Source organism: Oncorhynchus gorbuscha, linkage group LG02, assembly GCF_021184085.1.
Source record: "Oncorhynchus gorbuscha isolate QuinsamMale2020 ecotype Even-year linkage group LG02, OgorEven_v1.0, whole genome shotgun sequence".
Classification (NCBI taxonomy): domain Eukaryota; kingdom Metazoa; phylum Chordata; class Actinopteri; order Salmoniformes; family Salmonidae; genus Oncorhynchus; species Oncorhynchus gorbuscha.
In genome coordinates this window covers 530,022-551,277 of record NC_060174.1, presented here as the reverse complement: position 1 = coordinate 551,277, position 21,256 = coordinate 530,022, and the positions used below count along the sequence as shown (strand labels likewise).

The window sequence follows — 21,256 nt, the reverse complement described above, 5'->3', positions numbered from 1 at the left end:
GCCCTCCAGGTTCCCTCGGAGAGTTCATCAATGAGCTTGATGCCTTGATAAGCTCCTTTCCTGAGGACGGCTCACCTCTCACAGTTCTGGGCGACTTTAACCTCCACACGTCTACCTTTGACTCATTCCTCTCTGCCTCCTTTCCACTCCTCTCCTCTTTTGACCTCACCCTCTCACCTTCCCCCCCTACTCACAAGGCAGGCAATACGCTCGACCTCATCTTTACTAGATGCTGTTCTTCCACTAACCTCATTGCAACTCCCCTCCAAGTCTCCGACCACTACCTTGTATCCTTTTCCCTCTCGCTCTCATCCAACACCTCCCACACTGCCCCTACTCGGATGGTATCGCGCCGTCCCAACCTTCGCTCTCTCTCCCCCGCTACTCTCTCCTCTTCCATCCTATCATCTCTTCCCTCTGCTCAAACCTTCTCCAACCTATCTCCTGATTCTGCCTCCTCAACCCTCCTCTCCTCCCTTTCTGCTTCCTTTGACTCTCTATGTCCCCTATCCTCCAGGCCGGCTCGGTCCTCCCCCCCGCTCCGTGGCTCGACGACTCATTGCGAGCTCACAGAACAGGGCTCCGGGCAGCCGAGCGGAAATGGAGGAAAACTCGCCTCCCTGCGGACCTGGCATCCTTTCACTCCCTCCTCTCTACATTTTCCTCCTCTGTCTCTGCTGCTAAAGCCACTTTCTACCACTCTAAATTCCAAGCATCTGCCTCTAACCCTAGGAAGCTCTTTGCCACCTTCTCCTCCCTCCTGAATCCTCCTCCCCCTCCCCCCTCCTCCCTCTCTGCAGATGACTTCGTCAACCATTTTGAAAAGAAGGTCGACGACATCCGATCCTCGTTTGCTAAGTCAAACGGCACCGCTGGTTCTGCTCACACTGCCCTACCCTGTGCTCTGACCTCTTTCTCCCCTCTCTCTCCAGATGAAATCTCGCGTCTTGTGACGGCCGGCCGCCCAACAACCTGCCCGCTTGACCCTATCCCCTCCTCTCTTCTCCAGACCATTTCCGGAGACCTTCTCCCTTACCTCACCTCGCTCATCAACTCATCCCTGACCGCTGGCTACGTCTCTTCCGTCTTCAAGAGAGCGAGAGTTGCACCCCTTCTGAAAAAACCTACACTCGATCCCTCCGATGTCAACAACTACAGACCAGTATCCCTTCTTTCTTTTCTCTCCAAAACTCTTGAACGTGCCGTCCTTGGCCAGCTCTCCCGCTATCTCTCTCTGAATGACCTTCTTGATCCAAATCAGTCAGGTTTCAAGACTAGTCATTCAACTGAGACTGCTCTTCTCTGTATCACGGAGGCGCTCCGCACTGCTAAAGCTAACTCTCTCTCCTCTGCTCTCATCCTTCTAGACCTATCGGCTGCCTTCGATACTGTGAACCATCAGATCCTCCTCTCCACCCTCTCCGAGTTGGGCATCTCCGGCGCGGCCCACGCTTGGATTGCGTCCTACCTGACAGGTCGCTCCTACCAGGTGGCGTGGCGAGAATCTGTCTCCTCACCACGCGCTCTCACCACTGGTGTCCCCCAGGGCTCTGTTCTAGGCCCTCTCCTATTCTCGCTATACACCAAGCCACTTGGCTCTGTCATAACCTCACATGGTCTCTCCTATCATTGCTATGCAGACGACACACAATTAATCTTCTCCTTTCTCCCTTCTGATGAATGTCTGGCAGACATATCAGTGTGGATGACGGATCACCACCTCAAGCTGAACCTCGGCAAGACGGAGCTGCTCTTCCTCCCGGGGAAGGACTGCCCGTTCCATGATCTCGCCATCACGGTTGACAACTCCATTGTGTCCTCCTCCCAGAGCGCTAAGAACCTTGGCGTGATCCTGGACAACACCCTGTCGTTCTCAACTAACATCAAGGCGGTGGCCCGTTCCTGTAGGTTCATGCTCTACAACATCCGCAGAGTACGACCCTGCCTCACACAGGAAGCGGCGCAGGTCCTAATCCAGGCACTTGTCATCTCCCGTCTGGATTACTGCAACTCGCTGTTGGCTGGGCTCCCTGCCTGTGCCATTAACCCCCTACAACTCATCCAGAACGCCGCAGCCCGTCTGGTGTTCAACCTTCCCAAGTTCTCTCACGTCACCCCGCTCCTCCGCTCTCTCCACTGGCTTCCAGTTGAAGTTCGCATCCGCTACAAGACCATGGTGCTTGCCTACGGAGCTGTGAGGGGAACGGCACCTCAGTACCTCCAGGCTCTGATCAGGCCCTACACCCAAACAAGGGCACTGCGTTCATCCACCTCTGGCCTGCTCGCCTCCCTACCACTGAGGAAGTACAGTTCCCGCTCAGCCCAGTCAAAACTGTTCGCTGCTCTGGCCCCCCAATGGTGGAACAAACTCCCCCACGACGCCAGGACAGCGGAGTCAATCACCACCTTCCGGAGACACCTGAAACCCCACCTCTTTAAGGAATACCTAGGATAGAATAAGTAATCCTTCTCACCCCCCCCCACCCCTTTAAGATTTAGATGCACTATTGTAAAGTGACTGTTCCACTGGATGCCATAAGGTGAATGCACCAATTTGTAAGTCGCTCTGGATAAGAGCGTCTGCTAAATGACTTAAATGTAAATGTAATGTAATATAATAATAATAACACAAATGCGGAGGTAGCGGTCCTGCTGCTGGGTTGTTGCCCTCCTACAGCCTCCTCCACATCTCCTGATGTACTGGCCTGTCTCCTGGTTGCGCCTCCATGCCCTGGACACTACGCTGACAGACACAGCAAACCTTCGCCACATCTCGCATTGATGTGCCATCCTGGATGAGCTGCACTACCTGAGCCACTTGTGTAGACTCCGTCTCATGCTACCACTAGAGTGAAAGCACCGCCAGCATTCAAAAGTGACCAAAACATCAGCCAGGAAGCATAGGAACTGAGAAGTGGTCTGTGGTCACCAACTGCAGAACCACTCCTTTATTGGGGGTGTCTTGCTAATTACCTATAATTTCCACCTGTTGTCTATTCCATTTGCACAACAGCATGTAAAATGTATTGTCAATCAGTGTTGCTTCCTAAGTGGCCAGTTTGATTTCACAGAAGTGTGATTGACTTGGAGTTACATTGTGGTGTTTAAGTGTTCCCTTTAACTGCGACCTGGCCAAGATAAGGCAAAGCAGTTCGACACAAACAACAACACGTGGGATAAACAAAACAAGTAAAAAACACAATCGAAATATTGAAGTACAGTGTGTGCAAATGTAGTAAGATTAGGGAGGTAAGGCAATAAATAGGTCATAGAGGTGAAATAATTACAATTTAGCATTAACACTGGAGTGATAGATGTGCAGATGATGTACAAGTAGAGATACTGGATAATTTCAACTTCCTGCTACTCATGCCAATATAAGATATGCATATTATTATTATATTTGGATAGAAAACACTGAAGTATCTAAAACTGTTTGAATCATGTCTGTGAGTATAACAGAACTTATGTAGCAGGCAAAACCCTGAGGACTAACCGTTCAGATTTTTTTTGGTTCACTGAGTTCTCATTGGGAATATATTTCTTAGGAACTTGTTTTCAGTTCCTACCGCTTCCACTGGATGTCACCAGTCTTTGGAATTTGGTTGAGGTTATTCCTTTGTGCAATGAAGAAGTACGGCCATCTAGGAACTGCGTAACACTGTTGAGAGTTGCGCAAGACTTGAAAAGTAGCTTGGTTTGTTGTCTTCCTGTATTGAACACAGACCCATCTTGAATTTGATCGATTATTAACGTTTAAAAATACCTAAAGTTGTATTACAAAAGTAGTTTGAAATGTTTTGGCAAAGTTTACAGGCAACTTTTGAAATATTTTGTGGTGACGTTGCGCAATTTGGAAGCTGTTTTTTCTGGATCAAACGCACCAAATAAATGGCAATTTTAGATATATATGGACGGAATTAATCGAACAAAAGGACCACTTGTGATGTTTATGGGACATATAGGAGTGCCAACAAAAGAAGCTCGTCAAAGGTAAGGCATGTTTTATATTTTATTTCTGCGTTTTGTGTAGCGCCTGCAGGGTCGAAATATGATACTCTTTGTTTACTTTTGTGCTATCATCAGATAATAGCTTCTTATGCTTTCGCCCGAAAAGCCTTTTTAAAATCTGACATGTCGGCTGGATTTTTTTCCAAGTGGGACGCAAGCGTCCCCTATACCATAAGAAGTTAAAGTTAGTAAGGAAGATAGGAGTCTCCAGCTTCAGTAATTTTTGCAATTCGTTCCAGTCACTGGCAGCAGAGAACCGGAAGGAAAGAAGACCAAAGGAGGTGTTGGCTTTGGGGGTGACGAGTGAGATTTACCTGCTGGAGCCAATCTACAGCACCCACCCGTACATATGTGCTACAGGTGGGTGCTGCTATGGTGACCAGTGAGCTGAGATAAGGATGGGCTTATAGATGACCTGGAGCCAGTGGGTTTGGCGACGAATATGTAGCGAGAGCCAGTCAACGAAAGCATACAGGTCACAGTGGTGGGTAGTATATGGGGCTTTGGTGATAAAACACATGGCACTGTGATAGACTACATCTAATTGCTGAGTAGAGTGTTGGAGGCTATTTAGTAAATTACATCGCTGAAGTCAAGGATCGGTAGGTTAGTCCGTTTTACGAGGGTATGTTTGGCAGCATGAGTGAAGGAGGCTTTGTTTTGAAATAGGATTGGAGATGCTTAATGTGAGTCTGGAAGGAGAGTTTACAGTCTAACCAGACACCTAGGTATTTGTGGTTGTCCACATATTCTAAGTCAGAACCATCCAGAGTAGTGATGCTAGACAGGCAGGCGCAGGCAGCAATCGGTTGAAGAGCATGCACTTAGTTTTACTAGCATTTAAGAGCAGTTGGAAGGAGAGTTGTATGGCATTGAAGCGCGTCTGGAGGTTAGTTAACACAGTGTCCAAAGAAGGGCCAGAGGTATACAGAATGGTGTCGTCTGCGTAGAGGTGGATCAGGGAATCACCCACAGCAAGAGCGTTATCATTGATATATACATAGAAAATAGTCTGCCTAAGGATTGAACCCTGTGGTACCCCCATAGACTACCAGAGGTCCGGACAACAGGCCCTCCGATTTGACACATTGAACTCTATCAGAGAAATAGTTGGGAAACCAGGCGAGGCAGTCATTTCAGAAACCAAGGCTACTGAGTCTGCCGATAAGAATAGGGTGATTGACAGAGTCGTAAGCCTTGGCCAGGTCGATGAATGATATCGATTAGGACCTTGAGCGTGGCTGAGGTGCACCCATGACCAGCTTGGAAACCAGATTGCATAGTGGAGAAGATACGGTGGGATTCGAAATGGTCGATGATCTGTTTGTTAACTTGGCTTTCGAAGACTTTAGAAAGGAAGGGTAGGATAGATATAGGTCTGTAGCAGTTTGGGTCCAGAGTGTCTCCCCATTTGAAGAAGGGGATAATCGCGGCAGATTTCCAATCTCTGGGGATCTAAGGCGATGCGAAATAAGTTAAACTGGCAAGTAATAGGGGTTGCAACAATTTTAGAGGATAATTTTAGAAAGAGAGTGTCCAGATTGTCTAGCCCGGCTGATTTGTAGGGATACAGATTTTGCAGCTCTTTTAGAACATCAGCTATCTGGATTTGGGTGAAGGAGAAATGGTGGGGGCTTTGGCGGATTGCTGTGGAGGGTGCCGGGCAGTTGACCGGGGTAGCCAGGTGGAAAGCATGGCCAGCTGAAGAAAAATGCTTATTGAAATGATCGATTATCATAGATTTATCGGTGGAGACAGTGTTTCCTAGCCTCAGTGCAGTGGGCAGCTGGGAGGAGGTGCTCTTATTCTCCATGGACTTTACAGTGTCCCAGAAGGAGGTGCTCTTATTCTCTATGGACTTTACAGTGTCCCAGAAGGAGGTGCTCTTATTCTCCATGGACTTTACAGTGTCCCAGAAGGAGGTGCTCTTATTCTCCATGGATTTTACAGTGTCTCAGAACTGTTTGGAGCTTGTGGTACAGGATGCTAATTTCTATTTGAAAAAGCTAGCCTTAGCTTTCCTAACTGACTGTATATTGGTTCCTGACTTCCCTGAAAAGTTGCATATCGCGGGGGCTATTCGATGCTAATGCAGTACAACACAGGATGTTTTTGTGCTGGTCAAGGGCAGTCAAGTCTTGAGTGAACCAAGGGCTATATCTGTTCCTAGTTATACCGTTTTTGAATGGGGCATGCATATTTAAGGAGGAAAGCACTTTTGAAAAGCAACCCAGGTATGCTCTACTGACGGGAAGAGGTCAATGTCCTTCCAGGATACTCGGGCCAGGTCGATTAGAAAGGCCTGCTCGCTGAAGTGTTTTAGGGAGCGTTTGACAGTGATGAGGGGTGGTCGTTTGACCGCGAACCCCTTTCGGATGCAGGCAATGAGGCAGTGATCGCTGAGATCTTGGTTGAAGACAGCAGAGGTGTATTTAGAGGGCAAATTGGTCAGGATGATATCTATGAGGGTGCCCATGTATGCGGATTTAAGGTTGAACATGTGCTCCTGTGCCACATGAAAACTAACGCACAGTATCATTCCTTGCGCAGCAGTGGGGTCAGTGGTGTGTAGGCAAACAAACCCTAATCCGAGGGACTGTTCAAACAGAAAACCCTAATCCCAGCGACAGTTCAAGCAGTAAACCCTAATCCGAGGGACTGTTCAAAGAGTAAACCCTAATCCGAGGGACTGTTCAAACAGTAAACCCTAATCCCAGCGACAGTTCAAACAGAAAACCATAATCCCAGCGACAGTTCAAGCAGTAAATCCTAATCCCAGCGACAGTTCAAAGAGTAAACCCTAATCCGAGGGACTGTTCAAACAGAAAACCCTAATCCCAGCGACAGTTCAAGCAGTAAACCCTAATCCCAGCGACAGTTCAAACAGTAAACCCTAATCCCAGTGACAGTTCAAGCAGTAAACCCTAATTTGAGAGACTGGTCTAAGAGTAAACCCTAATCCGAGGGACTTTTCAAACAATAAACCCTTCTCCACCGTCCCCTCTCCCCATTCTCCTCCACCGTCCATTCTCCTCCGCCGTCCCCTCTCCCCATTCTCCTCCGCCGTCCCCTCTCCCCATTCTCCTCCGCCGTCCCCTCTCCCCATTCTCCTCCGCCGTCCCCTCTGCCCAATCGTCCCCTCTGCTCGTCCCCTCCCTTCCCCATTCTCCTCCACCCCCCATTCTCCTCCACCGTCCCTTCTCCCCATTCTCCTCCACCATCCCCATTCTCCTCCACCGTCCCCTCTCCCCATTCTCCTCCACCGTCCCCACTCCCCATTCTCCTCCACCGTCCCCCCTCCCCATCATCCTCCACCATCCCCATCATCCTCCACCGTGCCCCCTCCACGTTCCCGTCCCGCTCCTTCCACGTTCCCCACACTCTCCTCCATCGTCCACACTCCACATTCTCCTCCGCCGTCCCCTCTCCCCATTCTCCTCCGCCGTCCCCTCTCCCCATTCTCCTCCGCCGTCCCCTCTCCCCATTCTCCTCCGCCGTCCCCTCTGCCCAATCGTCCCCTCTGCCGTCCCCTCTCCCCATTCTCCTCCGCCGTCCCCTCTCCCCATTCTCCTCCGCCGTCCCCTCTCCCCATTCTCCTCCGCCGTCCCCTCTGCCCAATCGTCCCCTCTGCCGTCCCCTCTGCCCATTCTCCTCCTCCCCCATTCTCCTCCGCCGTCCCTTCTCCCCATTCTCCTCCACCATCCCCATTCTCCTCCACTGTCCCCTCTCCCCATTCTCCTCCACCGTCCCCACTCCCCATTCTCCTCCACCGTCCCCCTCCCCATCATCCTCCACCATCCCCATCATCCTCCACCGTGCCCCCTCCACGTTCCCGTCCCGCTCCTTCCACGTTCCCCACACTCTCCTCCATCGTCTACACTCCACATTCTCCTCCATCGTCCCCCCTCCACACTCTCCTCCATCGTCCCCACACTCTTCTCCACTGGCTCCTCGCCCTATTCTTCTCCACTGGCTCCTCTCCCTATTCTTCTCCACTGGCTCCTCTCCCTATTCTTCTCCACTGTTCCATACCTTTCCGTTCCTCTCCTTTATAGTCTCCTCTCCTCTACCGTCCCCTCTCCCTATTCTTCTCCACTGGCTCCTCTCCCTATTCTTCTCCACTGGCTCTTCTCCCTATTCTTCTCCACTGTTCCATACCTTTCCGTTCCTCTCCTTTATAGTCTCCTCTCCTCCACTGGCTCCTCGCCCTATTCTTCTCTACTGGCTCCTCTCCCTATTCTTCTCCACTGGCTCCTCTCCCTATTCTTCTCCACTGGCTCCTCTCCCTATTCTTCTCCACTGGCTCCTCTCCCTATTCTTCTCCACTGGCTCCTCTCCCTATTCTTCCCCACTGTTCCATACCTTTCCGTTTCCTCTCCTTTAGTCTCCTCCCCTCTACTGGCTCCTCGCCCTATTCTTCTCTACTGGCTCCTCTCCCTATTCTTCTCCACTGTTCCATACCTTTCTGTTTCCTCTCCTTTATAGTCTCCTCTCCTGTACTGGCTCCTCGCCCTATTCTTCTCTACTGGCTCCTCTCCCTATTCTTCTCCACTGGCTCCTCTCCCTATTCTTCTCCACTGTTCCATACCTTTCTGTTTCCTCTCCTTTATAGTCTCCTCTCCTCTACTGGCTCCTCTCCCTATTCTCCTCCACTGGCTCCTCTCCCTATTCTCCTCCACTGGCTCCTCTCCCTATTCTTCTCCACTGGCTCCTCTCCCTATTCTTCTCCACTGTTCCATACCTTTCCGTTTCCTCTCCTTTATAGTCTCCTCTCCTCTACCGTCCCCTCTCCCTATTCTCCTCCACTGGCTCCTCTCCCTATTCTTCTCCACTGTTCCATACCTTTCCGTTCCCTCTCCTTTATCGTCTCCTCTCCTCTACCGTCCCCTCTCCCTATTCTTCTCCATTGTTCCATACCTTTCAGTTCCTCTCCTTTATAGTCTCCTCTACCGTCCCCTCTCCCTATTCTTCTCTACTGTTCCATACCTTTCCGTTTCCTCTCCTTTATAGTCTCCTCTCCTCTACTGGCTCCTCGCCCTATTCTGCTCTACTGTTCCATACCTTTCCGTTTCCTCTCCTTTATAGTCTCCTCTCCTCTACTGGCTCCTCTCCTCTACTGGCTCCTCGCCCTATTCTTCTCCACTGGCTCCTCTCCCTATTCTGCTCTACTGTTCCATACCGTACTGTCCCCTCTCCCCATTCTCCTCTACCGTCCCCACTCCCCACTCCCCTCTACCGTCTCCACTCCCCTCTACCGTCCCCACTCTCCTCTACCGTCCCCACTCTCCTCTACCGTCCCCACTCTCCTCTACCGTCCCCACTCTCCTCTACCGTCCCCACTCTCCTCTACCGTCCCCACTCTCCTCTACCGTCCCCTCTCCCCATTCTCCCCCACCGTCCCCTCTCCCCATTCTCCCCCACCGTCCCCTCTCCCCATTCTCCCCCACCGCCCCCTCTCCCCATTCTCCCCCACCGTCCCCTCTCCCCATTCTCCTCTCCCTAGTCTCCAGTCCCCTCTACCGTCCCCACTCCCCATTCTCCCCCACCGTCCCCTCTCCCCATTCTCCCCCACCGTCCCCTCTCCCCATTCTCCCCTACCGTCCCCTCTCCCCTCCACCGTCCCCTCTCCCATTCTCCTCCACCGTCCCCTCTCCCCATTCTCCTCCACCGTCCCCTCTCCCCATTCTCCTCCACCGTCCCCTCTACCCATTCTCCTCCACCGTCCCCTCTCCCCATTCTCCTCCACCGTCCCCTCTCCCCATTCTCCTCCACCGTCCCCTCTCCCCATTCTCCTCCACCGTCCCCTCTCCCCATTCTCCTCCACCGTCCCCTCTCCCCATTCTCCTCTCCCGTCCCCTCTCCCCATTCTCCTCTCCCGTCCCCTCTCCCCATTCTCCCCTCTCCTCTCCCCATTCTCCTCTCCCGTCCCCTCTCCCCATTCTCCTCTCCCCGTCCCCTCTCCCCATTCTCCTCTCCCGTCCCCTCTCCCCATTCTCCTCCACCGTCCCCTCTCCCCATTCTCCTCCACCGTCCCCACTCCCCTCTACCGTCCCCACTCTCCTCTACCGTCCCCACTCCTCATTCTCCCCCACCGTCCCCTCTCCCCATTCTCCTCTCCCTAGTCTCCAGTCCCCTCTACCGTCCCCACTCCCCATTCTCCTCCGCCGTCCCCTCTCCCCATTCTCCCCCACCGTCCCCTCTCCCCATTCTCCCCCACCGTCCCCTCTCCCCATTCTCCCCCACCGTCCCCTCTCCCCATTCTCCCCTCTACCGTCCACTCTCCCCACTCCCCTCTACCGTCCCCATTCTCCTCTACCGTCCCCTCTCCCCATTCTCCTCTCCCCACTCTCCCCCACCGTCCCCTCTCCCCATTCGCCCCCACCGTCCCCACTCCCCTCTACCGTCCCCACTCCCCTCTACCGTCCCCATTCTCCCCCACCGTCCCCTCTCCCCATTCTCCCCCACCGTCCCCTCTCCCCATTCTCCTCCCCGTCCCCTCTCCCCATTCTCCTCCCCGTCCCCTCTCCCCATTCTCCTCCCCCGTCCCCTCTCCCCATTCTCCTCCCCCGTCCCCTCTCCCCATTCTCCTCCCCGTCCCCTCTCCCCATTCTCCCCCGTCCCCTCTCCCCATTCTCCTCTCCCGTCTCCCCTCTCCCCATTCTCCCCCACCGTCCCCTCTCCCCATTCTCCCCCACCGTCCCCTCTCCCCATTCTCCCCCACCGTCCCCTCTCCCCATTCTCCCCCACCGTCCCCTCTCCCCATTCTCCCCCACCGTCCCCTCTCCCCATTCTCCCCCACCGTCCCCTCTCCCCATTCTCCCCCACCGTCCCCTCTCCCCATTCTCCCCCACCGTCCCCTCTCCCCATTCTCCCCCACCGTCCCCTCTCCCCATTCTCCCCCACCGTCCCCACTCCCCTCTACCGTCCCCACTCCCCTCTACCGTCCCCATTCTCCTCTACCGTCCCCTCTCCCCATTCTCCCCCACCGTCCCTCCCCATCTCCCCATTCCCCTCTCCCCATTCTCCCCTCCCCCCCATTCTCCCCCACCGTCCCCTCTCCCCATTCTCCTCCCCCGTCCCCTCTCCCCATTCTCCTCCACCGTCCCCTCTCCCCATTCTCCTCCCCCGTCCCCTCTCCCCATTCTCCTCTCCCGTCCCCTCTCCCCATTCTCCTCTCCCGTCCCCTCTCCCCATTCTCCTCCACCGTCTCCTCTCCCCATTCTCCTCTCCCGTCCCCTCTCCCCATTCTCCTCCACCGTCCCCTCTCCCCATTCTCCCCTCTCCCCATTCTCCTCCACCGTCTCCTCTCCCCATTCTCCTCTCCCGTCCCCTCTCCCCATTCTCCTCCACCGTCCCCTCTCCCCATTCTCCCCTCTCACCATTCTCCTCTCCCGTCCCCTCTCCCCATTCTCCTCCACCGTCCCCTCTCCCCATTCTCCTCTACCGTCCCCTCTCCCCATTCTCCTCTGCTGTCCCCTCTCCCCATTCTCCTCTACCGTCCCCTCTCCCCATTCTCCTCTACCGTCCCCTCTCTCCCATTCCCCTCCCCATTCTCCTCTCCGTCCCCTCTCCCCATTCTCCTCTACTGTCCCCTCTCCCCATTCTCCTCTACCGTCCCCTCTCCCCATTCTCCCCCACTCCCCATTCTCCTCTCCCTAGTCTCCAGTCCCCCCACCGTCCCCTCTCCCCATTCTCCCCCCACCGTCCCCACTCCCCATTCTCCTCTCCCTAGTCTCCAGTCCCCCCACCGTCCCCTCTCCCCATTCCCCTCTACCATCCCCTCTCCCCACTCCCCTCTACTGTCCCCTCTCCCCTTTCTCCTCTCCCCCACTCCCCTCTACCGTCCCCTCTCCCCATTCTCCTCTACCGTCCCCTCTCCCCAATCTCCTCTACCGTCCCCTCTCCCCATTCTCCCCCACCGTCCCCTCCCCATTCTCCCCCACCGTCCCCACTCCCCATTCTCCCCCACCGTCCCCACTCCCCATTCTCCCCCACCGTCCCCACTCCCCATTCTCCCCCACTACCCATTCTCCCCCACCGTCCCCACTCCCCATTCTCCCCCACCGTCCCCACTCCCCATTCTCCTCTCCCTAGTCTCCAGTCCCCTCTACCGTCCCCTCTCCCCATTCTCCTCTCCCTAGTCTCCAGTCCCCCCAAGGTCTCACCAAGTCTGAGTCCAGGTGGAAGGCAGTAGAGAGGTGTCCAGCGTTGTACTGCTCAGCAGGTCGACAGTCCACCACAAAGAACCGAACCCCTTCCTGGGACAGGTCGACAGAGACATTTCTATTACATGTAGTAGGAATATCAAAGTCATTTGTAGTTTGGTTATTGCTACTAAAATGCTACATTAATCCTTACAGTAATTAGCCATTTAATTTTCCACTAACATTTTCAGTCCAACTAAAACTGTCACTACAGTAACATGTTAACCGAAAATGAAAGCCTTGTTGAACGCACCTCAGGGGTGTTGTTACTCACAGGCTGCAGCTGGTTGGCCTGCAGTATCTCAGGGACAGACACAGGGAGACAGAGAGCCTGACTCAGATCCATGTCTTCCTCCTTCAGTGCCACCAGGCTGGACCCAAACAAGTTCTGGTTCTCCTACAGACACAGAGAGAGAGAGTCAACGTCTGGTTCTCCTACACACACAGAGAGTCAACGTCTGGTTCTCCTACAGACACAGAGAGAGAGAGTCAACGTCTGGTTCTCCTACAGACACAGAGAGAGAGAGTCAACGTCTGGTTCTCCTACAGACACAGAGTGAGAGAGTCAACGTCTGGTTCTCCTACAGACACAGAGTGAGAGAGTCAACGTCTGGTTCTCCTACACACACAGAGTGAGAGAGTCAACGTCTGGTTCTCCTACACACACAGAGAGAGTCAACGTCTGGTTCTCTTACACACACACAGAGAGAGTCAACGTCTGGTTCTCTTACACACACACAGAGAGAGTCAACGTCTGGTTCTCTTACACACACACACAGAGAGAGTCAACGTCTGGTTCTCTTACACACACACAGAGAGAGTCAACGTCTGGTTCTCCTACACACAGAGAGAGTCAACGTCTGGTTCTCCTACACACGCAGAGAGTCAACGTCTGGTTCTCCTACACACACAGAGAGTCAACGTCTGGTTCTCCTACACACACAGAGAGTCAACGTCTGGTTCTCCTACACACACAGAGAGAGAGAGTCAACGTCTGGTTCTCCTACACACACAGAGAGTCAACGTCTGGTTCTCCTACACACACAGAGAGAGTCAACGTCTGGTTCTCCTACACACACAGAGAGAGTCAACGTCAGAGTCAACGTCTGGTTCTCCTACACACACAGAGAGTCAACGTCTGGTGGAGAGTTCTCTCCTACACACACAGAGAGTCAACGTCTGGTTTCTCCTACACACACAGAGAGTCAACGTCTGTTTCTCCTACACACACAGAGAGTCAACGTCTGGTTCTCCTACACACACAGAGAGAGTCAACGTCTGGTTCTCCTACACACAGAGAGTCAACGTCTGGTTCTCCTTCACACACAGAGAGAGTCAACGTCTGGTTCTCCTACACACAGAGAGAGTCAACGTCTGCTTCTCCTACACACAGAGAGAGTCAACGTCTGCTTCTCCTACACACAGAGAGAGTCAACGTCTGCTTCTCCTACACACACAGAGAGTCAACGTCTGGTTCTCCTACACACACAGAGAGTCAACGTCTGGTTCTCCTACACACACAGAGAGTCAACGTCTGGTTCTCCTACACACACAGAGAGAGTCAACGTCTGGTTCTCCTACACACACAGAGAGAGTCAACGTCTGGTTCTCCTACACACAGAGAGAGTCAACGTCTGGTTCTCCTTCACACAGAGAGAGAGAGTCAACGTCTGGTTCTCCTACACACACAGAGAGAGAGTCAACGTCTGGTTCTCCTACACACACAGAGAGTCAACGTCTGGTTCTCCTACACACACAGAGAGTCAACGTCTGGTTCTCCTACACACACAGAGAGTCAACGTCTGGTTCTCCTACACACACAGAGAGTCAACGTCTGGTTCTCCTACACAACGTCTGCTTCTCCTACAGAGAGTCAACGTCTGGTTCTCCTACACACACAGAGAGAGTCAACGTCTGGTTCTCCTACACACACAGAGAGAGTCAACGTCTGGTTCTCCTACACACAGAGAGTCAACGTCTGGTTCTCCTTCACACACAGAGAGAGTCAACGTCTGGTTCTCCTACACACAGAGAGAGTCAACGTCTGCTTCTCCTACACACAGAGAGAGTCAACGTCTGCTTCTCCTACACACAGAGTCAACGTCTGGTTCTCCTACACACAGAGAGAGTCAACGTCTGGTTCTCCTACACACACAGAGTCAACGTCTGGTTCTCCTACACACACAGAGAGAGAGAGTCAACGTCTGGTTCTCCTACACACACAGAGAGAGAGTCAACGTCTGGTTCTCCTACACACACAGAGAGAGAGAGTCAACGTCTGGTTCTCCTACACACACAGAGAGAGAGAGAGTCAACGTCTGGTTCTCCTACACACACAGAGAGAGAGAGTCAACATCTGGTTCTCCTACACACACAGAGAGAGAGAGTCAACATCTGGTTCTCCTACACACACAGAGAGAGAGAGTCAACGTCTGGTTCTCCTACACACAGAGAGAGAGTCAACGTCTGGTTCTCCTACACACACAGAGAGAGAGAGAGTCAACGTCTGGTTCTCCTACACACACAGAGAGAGAAAGTCAACGTCTGGTTCTCCTACACACACAGAGAGAGAGAGAGAGAGTCAACGTCTGGTTCTCCTACACACACAGAGTCAACGTCTGGTTCTCCTACACACACAGAGAGAGAGAGTCAACGTCTGGTTCTCCTACACACACAGAGAGAGAGAGTCAACGTCTGGTTCTCCTACACACACAGAGAGAGAGAGTCAACGTCTGGTTCTCCTACACACACAGAGAGAGAGTCAACGTCTGGTTCTCCTACACACACAGAGAGTCAACGTCTGGTTCTCCTACACACACAGAGAGTCAACGTCTGGTTCTCCTACACACACAGAGAGTCAACGTCTGGTTCTCCTACACACACACAGAGTCAACGTCTGGTTCTCCTACACACAGAGAGAGTCAACGTCTGGTTCCCCTACACACACAGAGAGAGAGAGTCAACGTCTGGTTCTCCTACACACAGAGAGAGAGAGAGTCAACGTCTGGTTCTCCTACACACACAGAGAGAGAGAGTCAACATCTGGTTCTCCTACACACACAGAGAGTTAACGTCTGGTTCTCCTACACACACAGAGAGTCAACGTCTGGTTCTCCTACACACACAGAGAGAGAGTCAACGTCTGGTTCTCCTACACACACAGAGAGAGAGTCAACGTCTGGTTCTCCTACACACACAGAGAGAGAGTCAACGTCTGGTTCTCCTACACACACAGAGAGAGAGTCAACGTCTGGTTCTCCTACACACAGAGAGAGAGTCAACGTCTGGTTCTCCTACACACAGAGACATACTGCTACATACATTATGAAAGCTAGCAACTTAACATGACCCACTGAAGAGAATTACAACAGTTCAGAGAAATGTAAAGGAATGTCTCCAATGACATTTATTCACAATACTGCCACTTACTGCATGGGCCTGCAGCAACTTCAGTTATATTCAACCGGGCTCCATGTTAGTTGTGTTGTACTGAGAATGTTGTTCATTGACTACAGCTCAGCGTTCAACACCATAGTCCCCTCAAAGCTCATCAATAAGCTAAGGACCCTGGGACTAAACACCTCCCTCTGGAACTGGATCCTGGACTTCCTGATGGGCCGCCCCCAGGTGGTAAGGGTAGGTAACAACACATCAAACAACACTGATCCTCAACACTGGGGCCCTCGGGTCTCAGTCCCCTCCTGTACTCCCTGTTCACCCATGACTGCATGGCCAGGCACAACTCCAACACCATCATTACGTTTGCTGACGACACAACAGTGGTAGGCCTGATCACCGACAACGATGAGACAGCTTATAGGGAGGTCGTCAGAGACCTGGCCGGGTGGTGCCAGGACAACAACCTCCCCCTCAACGATAAGACGGCCTATATGGTTGGAGGTCAGAGACCTGGCCGGGTGGTGCCAGGACAACAACCTCCCCTTCAACGATGAGATGGCCTATATGGTTGGAGGTCAGAGACCTGGCCGGGTGGTGCCAGGACAACAACCTCCCCTTCAACGATGAGATGGTCTATATGGTTGGAGGTCAGAGACCTGGCCAGGTGGTGCCAGGACAACAACCTCCCCCTCAACGATGAGATGGCCTATATGGTTGGAGGTCAGAGACCTGGCCGGGTGGTGCCAGGACAACAACCTCCCCCTCAACGATGAGACGGCCTACAGTGGGGTAAAAAAGTATTTAGTCAGCCACCAATGATTGCTGATGGAAGGAGGTTTTCACTCAAAATCTCACGATACATGGCCCTATTCATTCTTTCCTTAACACGGATCAGTCGTCCTGGTCCCTTTGCAGAAGAACAGCCCCAAAGCATGATGTTTCCACCTCCATGCTTCACAGTAGGTATGGTGTTCTTTGGATGCAACTCAGCATTCTTTGTTCTCCAAACACGACGAGTTGAGTTTTTACCAAAAAGTTATATTTTGGTTTCATCTGACCATATGACATTCTCCCAATCTTCTTCTGGATCATCCAAATGCTCTCTAGCAAACTTCAGACGGGCCTGGATATGTACTGGCTTAAGCAGGGGGACACGTCTGGCACTGCAGGATTTGAGTTTATTTGTTTATTTGTTTATTTTATTTGGTTTATATTCTGGTGGTTTATATTCTGTTGGTTTATATTCTGGTGGTTTATATTCTGTTGGTGGTTTATATTCTGTTGGTGGTTTATATTCTGTTGGTGGTTTATATTCTGTTGGTGGTTTATATTCTGTTGGTTTATATTCTGTTGGTGGTTTATATTCTGTTGGTGGTTTATATTCTGTTGGTGGTTTATATTCTGTTGGTGGTTTATATTCTGTTGGTTTATATTCTGGTGGTTTATATTCTGTTGGTTTATATTCTGGTGGTTTATATTCTGTTGGTGGTTTATATTCTGTTGGTTTATATTCTGTTGGTTTATATTCTGTTGGTTTATATTCTGATGGTGGTTTATATTCTGATGGTGGTTTATATTCTGATGGTGGTTTATATTCTGTTGGTGGTTTATATTCTGTTGGTGGTTTATATTCTGTTGGTGGTTTATATTCTGTTGGTTTATATTCTGTTGGTTTATATTCTGGTGGTTTATATTCTGGTGGTTTATATTCTGTTGGTTTATATTCTGTTGGTTTATATTCTGTTGGTTTATATTCTGGTGGTTTATATTCTGTTGGTTTATATTCTGGTGGTTTATATTCTGTTGGTTTATATTCTGTTGGTTTATATTCTGTTGGTTTATATTCTGTTGGTTTATATTCTGGTGGTTTATATTCTGTTGGTTTATATTCTGTTGGTGGTTTATATTCTGGTGGTTTATATTCTGTTGGTTTATATTCTGTTGGTGGTTTATATTCTGTTGGTGGTTTATATTCTGTTGGTGGTTTATATTCTGTTGGTTTATATTCTGTTGGTGGTTTATATTCTGTTGGTGGTTTATATTCTGGTGGTTTATATTCTGTTGGTTTATATTCTGTTGGTTTATATTCTGTTGGTGGTTTATATTCTGTTGGTGGTTTATATTCTGGTGGTTTATATTCTGTTGGTTTATATTCTGTTGGTTTATATTCTGTTGGTGGTTTATATTCTGGTGGTTTATATTCTGGTGGTTTATATTCTGATGGTTTATATTCTGATGGTTTATATTCTGTTGGTGGTTTATATTCTGTTGGTGGTTTATATTCTGTTGGTGGTTTATATTCTGGTGGTGGTTTATATTCTGGTGGTGGTTTATATTCTGATGGTTTATATTCTGATGGTTTATATTCTGTTGGTTTATATTCTGTTGGTGGTTTATATTCTGGTGGTTTATATTCTGTTGGTTTATATTCTGTTGGTTTATATTCTGTTGGTGGTTTATATTCTGGTGGTGGTTTATATTCTGGTGGTTTATATTCTGGTGGTGGTTTATATTCTGGTGGTTTATATTCTGTTGTTGGTTTATATTCTGTTGTTGGTTTATATTCTGTTGTTGGTTTATATTCTGTTGTTGGTTTATATTCTGTTGGTTTATATTCTGTTGGTTTATATTCTGTTGGTTTATATTCTGTTGGTTTATATTCTGTTGGTTTATATTCTGTTGGTTTATATTCTGTTGGTTTATATTCTGTTGGTTTATATTCTGTTGGTTTATATTCTGGTGGTTTATATTCTGATGGTTTATATTCTGATGGTTTATATTCTGGTGGTTTATATTCTGGTGGTTTATATTCTGATGGTTTATATTCTGTTGTTGGTTTATATTCTGGTGGTTTATATTCTGGTGGTTTATATTCTGGTGGTTTATATTCTGGTGGTTTATATTCTGTTGGTTTATATTCTGTTGGTGGTTTATATTCTGGTGGTTTATATTCTGGTGGTTTATATTCTGTTGGTTTATATTCTGTTGGTGGTTTATATTCTGTTGGTTTATATTCTGGTGGTTTATATTCTGGTGGTTTATATTCTGTTGGTTTATATTCTGTTGTTGGTTTATATTCTGATGGTTTATATTCTGATGGTTTATATTCTGGTGGTTTATATTCTGATGGTTTATATTCTGGTGGTTTATATTCTGATGGTTTATATTCTGTTGTTGGTTTATATTCTGTTGGTTTATATTCTGGTGGTTTATATTCTGGTGGTTTATATTCTGGTGGTTTATATTCTGTTGGTTTATATTCTGTTGTTGGTTTATATTCTGTTGGTTTATATTCTGTTGGTTTATATTCTGTTGGTGGTTTATATTCTGTTGGTTTATATTCTGGTGGTTTATATTCTGTTGGTTTATATTCTGTTGTTGGTTTATATTCTGATGGTTTATATTCTGATGGTTTATATTCTGGTGGTTTATATTCTAATGGTTTATATTCTGGTGGTTTATATTCTGATGGTTTATATTCTGTTGTTGGTTTATATTCTGTTCGTTTATATTCTGGTGGTTTATATTCTGGTGGTTTATATTCTGGTGGTTTATATTCTGTTGGTTTATATTCTGTTGTTGGTTTATATTCTGTTGGTTTATATTCTGGTTGGTTTATATTCTGGTGGTTTATATTCTGGTGGTTTATATTCTGTTGGTTTATATTCTGGTGGTTTATATTCTGGTGGTTTATATTCTGTTGGTTTATATTCTGTTGGTTTATATTCTGTTGGTGGTTTATATTCTGTTGGTGGTTTATATTCTGTTGGTGGTTTATATTCTGTTGGTGGTTTATATTCTGTTGGTTTATATTCTGGTGGTTTATATTCTGGTGGTTTATATTCTGGTGGTTTATATTCTGGTGGTGGTTTATATTCTGGTGGTTTATATTCTGGTGGTTTATATTCTGTTGGTGGTTTATATTCTGTTGGTTTATATTCTGTTGGTGATTTGAGTCCCTGGCGGAGTTGTGTGTTACTGATGGTAGGCTTTGTTACTTTGGTCACAGCTCTCTGCAGGTCATTCACTAGGTCCCCCCGTGTGGTTCTGGGATTTTTGCTCACCGTTCATGTGATCATTTTGACCCCACGGGGTGAGATCTTGCGTGGGGCCCAGATCGAGGGAGATTATCAGTGGTCTTGTATCTCCTCCATTTCCTAATAATTGCTCCCACAGTTGATTTCTTCAAACCAAGCTGCTTACCTATTGCAGATTCAGTCTTCCCAGCCTGGCGCAGGTCTACAATTTTGTTTCTGGTGTCCTTTGACAGCTCTTTGGTCTTGGCCATAGTGGAGTTTGGAGTGTGACTGTTTGAGGTTGTGGACAGGTGTCTTTTATACTGATAACAACTTCAAACAGGTACCATTAATACAGGTAACGAGTGGAGGACAGAGGAGCCTCTTAAAGAAGTTGTTACAGGTCTGTGAGAGCCAGAAATCATGCTTGTTTCTAGGTGACCAAATACTTATTTTCCACCATAATTAGCAAATAAAAAAATTAAAAATCCTACAATGTGATTTTCTAGATTTGTTTGTTTCCTTCTCATTTTGTCTGTCATAGTTGAAGTGTACCTATGATGGAAATTACAGGCCTCTCTCATCTTTTTAAGTGGGAGAACTTGCACAATTGGTGGCTGACTAAATACTTTTTTGCCCCACTGTATAGGGTTGGAGGTCAGAGACCTGGCCAGGTGGTGCCAGGACAACAACTTCCCCTCAATGTGAGCAAGACAAAGGAGCTGATCGTGGACTACAGGAAAAGACAGGCTGAACAGGCCCCCATTAACATCATTGGGGCTGTAGTGGAGCGGGTTGAAAGTTTCAAGTTCCTTGGTGTCCACATCACCAACAAACTAGAATGGTCCAAACACACCAAGACAGTCGTTAAGAGGGCACGGGGGCCTCCGACCGCAAGGCACTACAGAGGGTAGTGCGAATGGGCCAGTACATCACTGGGGCCAAACTTCCTACCATCCAGGACCTCTATAATAGGCGGTGTCAGAGGAAGGCCCTAAAAAATGTCAAAGACCCACCCAAGTCATAGACTTTTCACACTGACTCTGTACCGGTACCCCCTGTATATAGCCTCCACATTGACTCTGTACCGGTACCCCCTGTATATAGCCTCCACATTGACTCTGTACCGGTACCCCCTGTATATAGCCTCCACATTGACTCTGTACCTGTACCCCCTGTATATAGCCTCCACATTGACTCTGTACCGGTACCCCCTGTATATAGCCTCCACATTGACTCTGTACCGGTACCCCCTGTATATAGCCTCCACATTGACTCTGTACCGGTACCCCCTGTATATAGCCTCCACATTGACTCTGTACCGGTACCCCCTGTATCCTCATAATTTGTGTTACTTTGTCTTTTTTTGTTGTTGACTTTATTTAGGTAAGTATTTTCTTAACTCTATATTCTGAAAACTTATTGGTTAAGAGCTTGAAAGTAAGCATTTTACAGTAAGGTATTCGCCCTGTATTGAGCAGGGCCACATGCCAGCTGTATTGAGCAGGGCCCCGTGCCAGCTGTATTGAGCAGTGCCCCGTGCCAGCTGTATTGAGCAGGGCCCCGTGCCAGCTGTATTGAGCAGGGCCCCGTGCCAGCTGTATTGAGCAGGGCCCCGTGCCAGCT

The 21,256-nt window shown here is 49.4% G+C and overlaps 1 protein-coding gene across 1 annotated transcript in view; it reads right to left on the bottom strand.

Moving 5' to 3' along the window:
• The window catches only part of tbc1d23 (TBC1 domain family, member 23), a 67,179-nt gene that overhangs the window by 31,720 nt on the left and 14,203 nt on the right, over positions 1-21,256 (bottom strand). The window contains exons 8-9 of the mRNA XM_046299442.1: positions 12,469-12,612; positions 12,177-12,269 (exon numbers count right to left, since the gene is read on the bottom strand). Coding sequence (XP_046155398.1) covers positions 12,177-12,269; positions 12,469-12,612 — 237 coding nt within the window. The remainder of the gene's footprint in view (positions 1-12,176; positions 12,270-12,468; positions 12,613-21,256) is intronic.